Raw genomic sequence first — 13,672 nt, forward strand, 5'->3', positions numbered from 1 at the left:
GAAAAAAAAATTTGGAATGATACATAGAAAACTGTAATCCTGGTATTATCTCCAGGGAGTAGGATTAGATGGGGAAGAGGGAAAGGAAGGGGGATAAAGAGTGGGGACTTCCAGTTTTTATTTTCTATACTTGGGAATTGTATAAATTTTTTATAAGCACATATTGCTTTTGGAATTTTTTACAAAGGTATATGCTAATAATCTAAGATGTCCAGAAAATGTTCTATTGTTGCTTTTTAAAAAAATTCCAATAAACCACAGTTGTGACATAATGAGAAATAAAATCTCCCTGTGGGCATAAAGAATCAAATATGAAAACTGGCCTTCATAAAAGTTCTAGGCAGCTGTACAGAAGAACTTATTTGAAAAGTAAAGCTATACCTAGGGATGACTGCACCGGAGATAAACTGCCCTATTCTCCCAGTTTCATTAAGGATGAAAGTGTTTATTCAGATGACATAGAAGCAGATGGGCAAAGTGAAGGAGCCACCAGAAATGCCTGCTATAACTTACAAAGCATTTATAAAAATTACTAGGTAATGGTTCAAAACACCCAGGGAAACAAACATGTACACAAATGGCAGCAGAGGCAGCTGTTAAGGCAAGGCACAACTTGATGTGAGGAGGGAGAGATGTTAGTCCATCTGGAACAAAGAACAAGATAATTGTTCTCTCCAGCAAAATGATAACCTTTGCTGAGGAGTCTCAGAGACATGACTCAGCTTCTGAGGAGCAACCACAAGGACCAGGAAGGGTTCAAAATTCATTAAATGAATGGCTAGGTGATTTTCCCATTCACACCATCAATTTTTTTTCTTTTTTTTTGCTAAAACTTTTAATTAAGATGTCATAGAAATTCATCAGAGGGAAAGCCAAAGTAACATGTATTCTTACTTTCAAGCACCAGGCACTTTAAAGATTTTCTAATTTAATCCTTACAACATACTTCATACTCATTCTTAGAAACGAAGAAACTGTGGCTCAGAGAGATAAAGCAACTTGTTCAGGGTCACAAAGCCACTATGTGACAGAGCCAAGATTCAAACCCACATCTGGTTATGGTCTTTCCAGAACTGGTGGGGAGGGCTAACTATGGATTAAAATAAGAAGTAAAGAAATCAGCTCAGAAAAATCACATTCCTTCCTGTAGGTAATGGGTATATTTACATATAATAACAGCAGTTCTCCTCTGTGAACTAGTCACCTTATTTGCGTCATGAACAGTAATCAAAACGGTTTGATACTAGTAAAAGGACAGACAGCTAGACTAATGGAATAAAACTGAGAGTAGAGAAATAAACCCATACATCTATGGCCAAATGATTTTCAACAAGGGTGCCAAGTCCATTCAGTGGGGAAAGAATCATCTTTTCAGCAAATGGTGTGGGGACAACTAGATCTCCATGTGTGAAAGAATGAATTTGGATCCATACCTCACATCATATATGAAAAATAACTCAAAATGTATCAACGACCTAAGTATAAGAAGTAAAATCATAAAACTCTTAGAAGAGAACATAGGGATAAAGCTTTGGGACCTAGTTTTTGACAATGGATTCTTAGACATTGCACCAAAAGCACAAAAGAAGAAAACAGATAAATCAGACTTCATCAAAATTTAAATCTTTTGTGCATCAAAGGACTTTACCAAGAAAGTGGAGAGATAATCTACAGAACAGGAGAAGGTAGTCGGGAACCATATGTCTAAGGATTTAAAATCCAGAATTTATAAAGAACTCCTACAACTCAACATCAAAAAGATAAACAATTCAATTTAAAAATGAGCAAAGGACTTGAATGGACATTTTGCCAAAGAAGGTATACGAATGGCCAATAAGCACATGAAAAGATGCTTAACAACATTAGTCTTTAGGGAAATACAAATCAAAATGACAGTAGAATACCAATTCATACTTCCTAGGATGGCTACTGTCTTAGTTATCTAGTGCTGCTATACAGAAATACCACAAGTGGGTGACTTTAACAAACAGAAATTTACTTTCTCACAGTTGAGGAGGCTAGAAGTCTGAATTCGGGGTGCCGGCTCTAGGGGAATGCTTTCTCTCTCTGTGGGCTCTGGGGGGAAAGGTTCTTGTTTCTTCTCAGCTTCTGTTTCTTGGTTCCTTGGAGATCTCTTGTGGCATGGCATCTATCTTCTCCCATCTATGCTTGCTTGGTTGCTTGCTTAATCTGTTCTTCTATATCTCAAAACAGATTGATTAAAACACACTCTATACCAACACTGCCTCATTAACATAACAAAGAAAATCCATTCCCAAATGAGATTATAACCACAGGTATCAAAAAACTACCAAACCTGTTGCCATCAAGTCGATTCTTACTCATAGTGACACTATAGAACAGAGCAGAACTGCCCCCATAGGGTTTCCAAGGCTATAATCTTTAAGGACGAGCCTTGGTGCTGCAGTGGTTAAAGCGCTCGACTGCTAACCAAAAGATCAGCAGTTCAAACCCACCAGCAGCTCTTGGGAGAAAGACGTGGCAATCGGCTTCTGTAAAGATTACAGTCTTGGAAACCCTATGGGGCAGTTATACTCTGTCCTACAGGGTTGCTGTGAGTTGAAATCCACTCCACAGTAGTAGGTTTGTTTTTTTGGTTTAATTTTTATGGACGCCAACTGTCACATCTTTCTCTGTCAGACTGGCCGGTGGGTTGTAACCGCTGACCTTTCAGTTAGCAGCTGAGAGCTTAACCACTGCACCACCAGGGCTCCTTATCACAGGTATAGGGGTTTGGATTTATGACACATATCTTGGGGAATACAATTCAATCCATAACAGCTACTATCAGAAAAATGGAATATAACAAGTGTTGAAGAGGATGTGGTGAAATGGGAACCCTCATCCATTGCTGGTGGGAATGTAAAATGGTGCAGTTGCTGTGGAAAACAGTTTGTTGTTTCCTCAAAAAGTTAAACAGGAATTACCATATGACCTAGCAATTCTACTCCTAGGTATATACCACCCCCAAAATCGAAAACAAGTACTCACACAGACTCTTATACACTGATGTTCATTGCAGCACTACTCACTAAAGGCAAAAGGTGGAAATAGCCCAAGTGTCCATCAGAGAAGAATAAACAAAACGTGTTATAGCCATAGAGTGGAATATTATTCAGCCATAAAAAGAAATGAAGTTCTGATATATGCTATAACATGGATGAACCTTGAAAACTTATGCTAAGTAAAATAAGTCAGACATAAAGGGACAAATACTGTATGATCCCACTTATAAGAAATATCTAGAATAGGCAAATGCATAGAGACAGAAGTTTATTAGTGGTTACCTGGGGCTCAGGGGAGGGGAAAGTAAGTACTGAGTTTCTGCTTAAAACCAAAAAACCAAACTTGTTGCCGTCGAGTCGATTTCAACTCATAGCAACCCTACAGGACAGAGCAGAAGTGCTCCCTTGGGTTTCCAAGGGGTGGCTGGTGGATTCAAACTCCCAACCTTTTGGTTAGCAGCCAAGCTCTTAACCACTGCGCCACCAGGGCTCCAGTTTCTGCTTAAACCAAAAAACCCGTTGCTGTGCAGTCAATTCTAACTCATAGCAACCCTATAGGACAGAGAGAGTAGAACTGCCCCATAGGGTTTCCAAGGAGCAGCTGGTGGATTCGAACTGCCAACTTCTCTTGGTTAGGAACCATAGCTTGCTGTAGCTCTTAACCACTGCACCACCAGGGCTCCAGTTTCTGCTTAGGGTGATGAAAAAATTTTGAACTATATAGTGGTGATGGTTGCACAACATGGTGAGTATAATTAATGTCACTGAATTATACACTTAAAAAATGGTTAAAATGGTAAATCTTTTGTTATATAGATTTTACCACAATAAATTTTTTTTAGTGTAACTTTCCCTAATCATACAACGATCTTTATCTCTTTTTGTTATCTACTGTATCCCAAGAGCCTAAATACAGCCTGGTACAAACTAGGTCTCAAAAACATCTGCTAAATGATTCAAATGACCTCTTCATATCTGTTCTGGTTAACCAGTGACCTATACATGCAGACTAACTTCTATAGTAGTTTTTTTCTAGTTTTAAAAAAAAAAATCAAATAACCTATGTTTGTAACTACCCAATAGACGCATTGCCATCAAGTCAATTCCAACTCATAGTGACCCTATAGGACACAGCAGAACTATCCCATAGGGTTTCTTTTCAGAAGCAGACTGTCACATCTTTCTCTCATGGAATGGCTGGTGGGTTTGAACCACCAACCTTCCAGTTAGCAGCCGAGTGCTTAACCACTGCACCACCAGGGCTCCTTAACCAACAGAAGGAAAAGTAACATTAACTGAGTACTTAGAGTGTACTTACAGTGGGGACTAAGGCAACTTACATACATTCCCTCATTTAACTTCACAAAAATTCTCCAAGATAAGTATCACCAGCCCGTTTTCACAGATGAAAAAATTCAGGCTCAGAATAGTACTGTATTTAGTTCACAATCAGTTTAGTCACATAAGCAGTTAGTGGCAAGAATTTTAACCCACGTCTGTCTTGATTCCAAAGCTCTGCTAATTCTAGACACAACACTTCCCCTTTAAAGAAGGCACTTAAAAAATGGCCAATTACCTTCTCAAGGAATAGATTTAAAAGGAAAAGAAAATATATGATTGAATTTTTGCATTCAGCTTCTGCTGATCCAAAACCAGAATCCACAGCACTACCAAAACTGAGATACAATAGAAAGTTTATGTTTTATAACACAGAAAAAATCTCTAGCAATTGCGACACCTGCTAAAAACCAAAATTTTAATTTTGTAGTAATTATAGAATTTGAATATTAGCCCCTGGAATTTATTGTCTTTGGATGGACTATTTAAGTCCTCTAAGTCAGTATGAATTCATGAATCTATTACACATATTGTATTATTCAGAGTGTAAGTGGTAGTGAAATGTGATTTTTACAGAATGACAAGTTTAACTTGCAAAGGCAAAATTCTGGTGGATTAGGCATTAAAATAACATGTCTGTTGAAGTAAAACATTTGATGGAATAAGATATAAACCACTCTGAAACATAATGCTGTTCTCAAAAAATGGGAAGTAAATCACAATGACTATCATTGAAGCTGGAAGGGAGGGAAGGTTAAACTACCCATTCTTCATTTTCTACCCTGTCTCCTTCCAGAAGCAATCTGAGGCAAAGTGATTCAAAGAGTAGGCTCACATTCCACAGAGGAGCAAGGCAACTGGGCTAGTCAAATGGCACAGGAATCTCTTCTCCTCTGGGGGCAGCAGCAAGGCAGGATCTGGAAGGCACAGGCACTAGGTACTCCTCTCTGCCAGGCAGGATATATTTCAATGTGTTTTATTTTAAGTCCTAGTTGCAATATCACTCTGCTTGTTCTGAGCGCCTCCTCTGCTATTTAAGAGTTATGGGTCAGATGAGGAATGGAGGGTTAAGAAGTGTAGAATTATATGATCCATTAAATGGGGGCTTTGGAACAAGACAGATGAGTTTTTGAACCCTGACTCTCTTACTTATTCAGCTTTTTCAATTGTTATTTGGGAATAGTAACAATAATAGAATAACTCCATGCAAAGGATTAGCAAAGAAGATGGTGTAGGACTGTATGTATACTAGCTACGAGCATAAGCCTGGATGACTGTGTAGCTTGTTAGCTGTGTCGCCTTGGGCTAGCCTGTACCAACTTCTCTCTCTAAACCTGTTTCATCATCTGTAAATTGGAGATGATAATAGGATCTACTTCAGAGGGTTGCTGAGAGAATTAAATAAAATAATCCAATGCTCAATACAATTTAATTAGCATAAAGCACTTAGTACAGTGCCTTGTTATTGTTGCTGTCAGTTGCCAGCGATTGATTCTGACTTATGGTGACCCCAAGTGTGCAGAGTAGAACTGCTCCATGGAGTTTTTCAAGGCTATAACCTTTCAGAAGCAAATTGCCAGGCCTGTCTTCCAAGGAGCCTCTGGGTGGGTTCAAATCACCAAGCTTTTGGCTAGTAGTCGAGCATTTAACCATCTGTGCCACCCAGGGACTCCAGTACAGTGCCTAGCACATAATAAGATATTCAGTAAATATTATAACTAATATTATACAAGTTATAAGTAGGACAATATAATAACTGTATACATGTTCTGAATAAAAGCTGGATAAATTTCAGAAAACAATTCATGATTTGGAATCTCTGAAACAATGAGATCACACTGTAATAGATCTCAGGGCAGGGACTTACGCAAACTATTACCAACAAATGGCTCTCTATCAAATCTCTCAGCACTCTCTGTCATATTAGCTGGTGTCTATGGCACAACTGTGCCCATAGACAAAACCCACATCTCCAAGGAGGGCAGTTCACAACAATAGTGGCATCTATTCTCTGTGGTGTTCTTTTCGCTAAGGTTTTCATTAATGAGAGTAGCAAAATTGCAAAAGAATATGGCAGGGGATAGGGAGAGAAGCTCACACAATTGAAAGAGGACTATACAATTCCATATTTATTGAGCGTTTTCTATGAACCAGGAAGCATGCCTCTCTTTCATGTAGCAACTTCAGTGGTGACCCTGTAAACACAATTCTGCTATTCTAGACTAAACTTTTAGTATAATGTACAAGTTCACAGAGCTAACGTCTATGAATTTTCCCTTGAGAAACAAGTTTGAAATTATGGACTCAGTTGAATAAGACCTGACCCAGAATGGATATGTCTGAAAACTGAATCATCAGAGAGTTGGCATGGTTCTCTTGGACTGAAGCAGAGTGGGCAAGGGAGGCTCGAACTATATATGGCAAGCAATCTGTGAACAAATTCAGTCTGAAGCGCAAGCTTCTTGGCGTGTCCTTCTAAGTCCTCCATGATCTGGCTCCTCCTTCATCTGTCTCCACTCTCCAACATGCTCCCTAAACTCCCATTATCCCATTCTAAATATAGCTCTGGGTCAACACTCCCTGCCTTTGCTCATACTCTGTATGGGGTGCCCTTTACCCATTCAACTCCCTGGCTATCTCCCTCCTATTATTTAAAAACTCAGTCCATGTGTCACTTTCCCTCTAAGCCCTCCTATAGCCCACACCTCTCTACACAAGAGACAGCCCTTCTCAGTACACTTACAGCCGCCTCTAACCTCTAACACTGCACCACTAGACTGGACTGTAATTATCTTTTTGCAGTATCTGTCCCTCTGGATTGGGAGCTCCTTGAGGGGAAGGAGTATACCCTATTTATATCTACTTCTCCCGTTTCTAATCCAGGGTCTGCCAATAGAGTAGTGGAGAAGAGCCTGGTTTTGAGCCAGGAACTGAAGCCTGGTTTCAAATGGAATGCCCGTTTCAAATGTTAGCTCTGCCACTTAATAACTGTGTGACCTTGGATAAGTTACTTAACCTCTGTGTACTTCAACTTCCTCATCTTTAAAATGGAGACAATAAGGAACTTATTTTATTGAGTTATTGTGAGACTCAAGCAAGTTTATATACGTAAAGCACTTAGAACAGTGCCTGGCAAAGAGTAAGATCTATGTAAGAGTTCATTATCATTGTTGTTCTTGTTAAATGCACATGGAATAAAAAGTGAAGGACGAGGGGAGACTGTGCCCTGTAGCTGAAGCAAGCTTCTGAATTCACATGCTGACTCAGTGCTGCCCTGTTAAGTGCAGTGTGTTATATAGGCCCTCACTATACACACACAAAAGGAGACACAGAACTTTCGCTCTGGTTGATATTCATGACCTTATTTCTTACCTCCCCAAAACCAGCCAAACAGTATTCCCAAGCTGTGCAGCAGCAACACAGTTCTACATGCAAAGGACACTGTTGCTCAATCCCTTGCTGCCCTGCCCCCAGTAGATATTCCCATTCCTAGAACATCAATGCTGGGAGGTACTTCAGAGACAATTTGGTCCAATACTACCCCTGTAATAGATGAGGAAACTAAGGCCTGGAGAGGTCATGTGTTTGCACTTGGTTAGTACCTGGTTTATACGTATGCTACTTGTCATATAGTTAACTTTGTAGTAAGTACTAAGAATAACATAATCATAGATTAGAAGATTATCTAACCTGGCATTTTTCAAACACCACATTCTAGGATGTCAAGATGAGACATGAGCTCTGTTCCAAGTATTTCATGCATTCATTTGGTGAACATTTACTGAATGCCTACATGTGTTGGACACAGGGGACACACAGTGAACAAGTTAGACACCACCCTTGCCCTCAGGAATTCACAGACTAATGGGGAAAAGTGACACTGAGGAAATAATCACACATCTAACAGTAAAGTCTTATTGCTGTGAGCAAATTAGGTCTTAAAATACTTTAGAATGAGCATCTCCACTTACATGCCAACATGCTTTCTCAGAGAGAGAAGAAGGCACGGGAGGAGTTTGGAGAGCAGTTACAACTAGTGCCCTAGAAATTGCCCACCAGTGCAAGGGTCTTGTGTAAATTAGCATTACCATTGTGTGGGCTGAATCATCAGAGAGTTGGCATGCAGCATAAAGAACTAACTTTAACTGAACTAGCTCTATTCATCCCCATTTATAGACAGAAAAACTGAGGACTAAAGATTAAACTGACTTGCTCTAAGTAGCACAGCTGAAAAATTGAAGAAACTTAAAATTCTGTGATGGCTCACAGAGCCTTCAAAAAAAGTTCAAATCCCACAGCAGGGCACACGACCTGACCCCTGCTCACGTCTCCAGCCTTGTCTCTCACCATCTATCTCCCACTTTATGATCTGGCCATACTGAACAACTTGCAAAGCTCCAATGTACCTCTGCTTTGCCCATACCACTCCCCCCATCAGGGATCCAGACTCCACAGCCCCTCACTAACTCCTACTCATTTCCAGCACTCAAGACTCAGCTCGGGTTTATCTCCTGTAGGAAGCACTTCCTGAGGTGCCCCTCCTCTAGCTCCCACAGCACTTATACCTTTACCTATACCTTTACATATACAGAGAAACACTCATAACATATTCATCCATTCAACAAATATTTATTGAGCAACTTCTATGTGCGAAACACCTGAAGATACAACAGGAAATGAAATAAGGCCCCTGCCCTCATGGAGCTTACATTCTAGTGAGGGAAACAGACAGACAATAGACAAACAGTACATAATATAATGTCAGGTAGCATTAAGTGCTATGAAAAAAATATAAAGAGCAAGGGCTGGAGACTGATGGCCTTATCAAGCTTCTCTGAGGAAATGGCATTTGATCAGAGATCTGAAGAAGTGACAGTACCCCATGCAAATAACTGGGAAAAGAGCACTTCAGGAAGCAGCAGAAAAGGTCCTGTAATTACTGCAATTATTCCTTTACTTGTGAGGGTAAAGCCTACATCATAACCATCTCTGATTCCCAGGGTCCAGCAGAGAATGTGGCACCTCCATAAGGACATTTACTGGATGAATGAATGAACTTAAACTGGCATTTTCTAAGACCATCTGGGCCCATATCTCTCAGAGAACAAGATTTATCCCACTTTGTGTCCCTCTCTCCCACAGGGCGAAGCACAGATCCTGCTGGGGCTAGTTAGCCTTGCCTGACTCCCTGGCCTGGTTTCAGTCCCAGGGTTCTCTGTTCATTAGGATGTGGCACTTATGAGTTCCCCAGTTAATCTTGTTCTGACCCTCATATCTCTGACCTGGACCTCAGACCTTGTCCATAAACCCAGATACTCCAGAACTGGGAGTGCTCACTTGCTTTCCCCAGATTTCCCAGGCATGAAAGTTCTTCCCTGAATCCCAAGCCCCAAGGCTGAGGGACCTGGCACCTGGAGTCAGACTTCCCCAGTGGCGACCTCCTACCCGCCTGGAAGTCTGCCCTGGCTTGATTCTCAACTTCTCTACAAACCACATGACTCCTCCCTGCTGGGACATGAACCCTATGCAAGTCATCTCTTTTCATGTTCCAACTTTGTAAAACCATTACTAAACCTACCATAGCCAAGGCACAGGGGTAGGTACCAGAGTTCTAGTGCTGCCTGCTGCAAGTGGGCCTAAGTCTCCAGACCACCCTACCCTAAATTGCAATCCTGGCACCACCAAGAGCACATTCAGCATCCTTACAGGTTGCAAAGACAAGTAGCTTTATACACTTAGCGAACTGCCACATACACCTCTGGATGTAATTGGTGCTTCATCCTAGCACCCACCAAGTCTAACATGGGTTCAGAGATGAATAACTCGTTTCTTCATTCACTCTCGCCCATCACTTACTGACATCTACTATATGCCAAGTTCTGAGACATGAAATGCAGTGCCTGCAATGATGATGATGGTGATCATGATGATGACAGTGATTTTGAAGGAGGGAAGAGAGTAGAGGGTGGTAAGATGAGTTACCATTTATTGCATACTTGTGCTGTACTACATTAAGCAGTGAGTCTTCTAATTCTAACAAAACTATGAGATAAGTATTATTAGCCTAACTTTACAGAGGAGGAAATAGGCTTAAGAGGTGAAGCAACTTGCTCAAGATCACACAGCTAAGTGGCAAGGTGTAGTGCGAACCTAGGTCGGCCTGTCTCCAAAGTACAAACTGTTAAACGGCCAAGAGTCTCACAGTAAGTGCTAAACAAATATAACTTAAAATGAATACTTCAAAGAGACAGGGTCCCGTCCCCAGGGACGCACAAGCTGGTGGGTGAGACAGGGATATAAGCAAATAACTACAGTGTGAAGAGCGAGTGCAGAAGGCTGGAGACCATATAAAGAGCTTTAGGGGAGCTAGAGCACGGAGTGGTTGACTTGCTCTGGAGGGGTCTGGGAAGCTTTCCTGGAGGAAGTGACTTTGGGGCTAGGCCGGGAAGGATGAGCAGACTGTGGCTGACAAGCAGGCTCCAGCGTGGCGCACAGCAGGAGCTTGGCCCTTGCCAGCGGATCTGGCTGGGGCCGCGCAGGATCCTTTGAGGTCGTCCTGTCCACCCCCCTGTGCCCACGCGGCAGGCCAGGCCTCACCTCCTTCCACTTGAGCTGGCGGATGCTGATCTTCAGAGCGTCCAGGGAGGTCCTGGCCTTGGAGCTGTCCACGGTGACTGGCCGCCGAGGACGGGACTCGTCCGGACGGTGGCTTGAGCCCCGCTTGCAGCTTCGGCCCTTGCTCCTGGGTTTGCCATGCGGGCAGAGGCCCCGCGCTGGAGCCGGTTTAGACTGGGGCAGCGAGGGCGACGGCCGCGGCGGGTCGCGGGCGTCCCCCTCCTCCGCCGCGCGGGGCTGCGCCGGGGCCGGGGCCGGGTCCTTGAGTTGCTCCCCCCCGGTCGTGCGCTCCGGCTCCCCGGCCGCGCCCGCGTCCACGCAGACCTGTTCCTCAGTCGCCTCCGCTGCGGCCGCGGCCACCTCCTGCGCCTCCCATCCGGCCGCCTGCTGCCTCTCGGCGCTGCCCGGCAGCATGGCGCTCAGGGCCGGTGCCAGTGCCAGTGCCACCGCCGCCGCCGCCGCTCCGCCGCCCCGGCCCGCGACCAAGCTGTCGCCGCTGCCACTGCCGCCACGAGCTCCCAGCCCGAGCCCGTTGCCATGATCGCTCAGGCTCCGGTTGACAAGGGCAGTCACCGCCTGGGGACGGGGCCCCGAAAGGGACAATCACCTACCAAGCCCCAGAGACCTCATAGGCGGATGTGTCCACGTGACCAGGCCTGTCACAGAGGCAGCGGGTGGCCATCTTGGGAGAGGGCAAAAAGCAGCTTCGGCCCGCCCACCCAAAGAACCCACTGGTTTTCCGAGGGCGAAGAACTTGAAGAGGAGAAGGTGGAGGCGAGATGAGGGTAGAAAGATGTTGCGCACATAACAAGAGGCTTACTTTTCCCTGCTCCCCATACACACCCCCTGGGAACTCCACGATTGGCAAGCACCTCAGTCTGATGATGGACGTGACAAGTCCACACCCTCAGGGAGTAGCCATCCGTTGGAAGAAACCCTTTCCGGTCCTGGGAGAGCCCCCAGACTGAGAGGGCAGACACTTTCCCTGTTCTCAGGGAGGTCTCATTGGAATTGGAAAACCGTGGAGGAGCCATACAGATACCTAGTCTAGTTGAAAACCTGTTGCCGTCGAGTCGATTCTGACTCATAGCGACTCTCTAGTCTAGTTGAGGACTAGTTAAACAACTGCTTTTGCTTATTATGTCACGTATTTTTAAAGCCAATCCAAGGAGAGAGCTCTCCTCTCTCAGCTGAAGAAGCTACATTTGGTTGGAGGGAATGGATGAGGTTGGGAAGATGTAACAGCAACCCAGAGCAAAAACAGCGACCGTTATTGCACACAGGTAAGCTTTACCACACTCTTATCTCCTCAACAGAGTGAAAGGAACACGGAAGTTATTGAGTAAAAAGAAAAACTCGTTGCTGTTGAGTCGATTCGGACTCATAGCAACCCTATAGGATACAGTAGAACTGCCCCATAGGGTTTCCAAGGAGCAGCTGGTGGATTCAAACTCCCAACCTTTTGGTTAACAGTCGAACTCTTAACCACTGCGCCACCAGGGCTGCACATGGAATAAAGTGACCACTTTTCCTCACTCTTCTCCCCAGCCCTCTTGTTTCTTTGTTTTAGTCCAGGGTTTCACTGGGTGAATAAACAGCCTCAAAATATGCAAGTTATAAACTCAGGAGGTCGAAACCTCCTTTTTAGCAGTAGAGGAAGCTCTCTTCTCTTGCCTGGAGCCCACCATGGCTTTATTCCAGTGTTTCTTTAGATATCGTCATCTGACTGTCTGCACCGGAGTTACCTGGAGTGCTTGTTTAGAATGCAAGCCCCTGAACCGCACCCCCAGAGACTTTGATGCAGTACAGCTGGGAGGGCCTGGGAATCTGCACGCTAAATTAGCTCCTCTACTGATCCTAAGGTAGCCAAGCTCAAAAACCCTTGACTGAGTCTATTTTAAGGGCCTCTGGAGATGCTTAGAGCTGTCCATGGTACCACCCGTAATCTTTCTCCACCAACCTACCTCCCCCCACCCCCCATCCCCACCCCACAACCTGTTCCTCCTCCTGACCTCCCTGTCTCAGCAGGTAGCATCACCTTCATTAAGTTACCCATGCTTGAAAATTACAAAGTCTTAACTTATCCCTCTCCCTTGTCCCCTGTCACCACCTAAAGTCTTAGAGGTTTTACATTGAAGTGTCTCTCCTTTCTTTCCTCTCTTAATCCATTCCTATTATCACTGCCCTAATCCAGGCTTCCACCTTTAGCGTGAGCCATTGCACCAGCCTCCTCATGGGTCTCCCTGCCTCTGGTCTCCACCACACCCCCATCCTTTCTCCACTCTGCAACTAGACCTGCCACTGTCCTGCTTAGAAACCTCCCCTTGTTTCTCATCATCTGTAAGATAAAATCCAGGCACTTTAATCAGCCTATCTCTCTGCCTCCGCTGAGCTCCCCACCACTCACACTAATCTCCAGCCATACAGAACTTCTCACCATTCTCTGGAATCATCCTGCTCTCCCTGCCTCCATGTCTTTGTACATACTCCTCCCTCTGCTTTGACTTCCCCTTCCTTTGTGTCTCTGCCTGGAAAACCCAGCTCAGATGTCTCCTTCTTGGGTAAGTTTTCCTCACTGTCCCTGAGGACACAAGAAGAATTACAAGGCAGTATATGATTAACAGGCAGATTAAAAAATAAAAAATTATTTAGCAGTTCAAGGAATGGAGAATTTACTGTGAATTAGAAAGCCA

The 13,672-nt window shown here is 43.9% G+C and overlaps 1 protein-coding gene across 1 annotated transcript in view; it reads right to left on the reverse strand.

Annotated features, from left to right (window-relative positions):
• The window catches only part of TTLL11 (tubulin tyrosine ligase like 11), a 293,256-nt gene extending 281,471 nt beyond the window's left edge, over window positions 1-11,785 (reverse strand). Inside the window, 3 exon segments of the mRNA XM_023730680.1 lie at window positions 10,962-11,651; window positions 11,653-11,742; window positions 11,744-11,785. Of these exon segments, the coding sequence (XP_023586448.1) occupies window positions 10,962-11,651; window positions 11,653-11,742; window positions 11,744-11,785 (822 nt within the window).
• Window positions 11,786-13,672: the final 1,887 nt, after the last annotated feature.

The sequence above is a fragment of the Trichechus manatus genome, unplaced genomic scaffold, assembly GCF_000243295.1.
Source record: "Trichechus manatus latirostris isolate Lorelei unplaced genomic scaffold, TriManLat1.0 scaffold00038, whole genome shotgun sequence".
Lineage (NCBI taxonomy): Eukaryota > Metazoa > Chordata > Mammalia > Sirenia > Trichechidae > Trichechus > Trichechus manatus.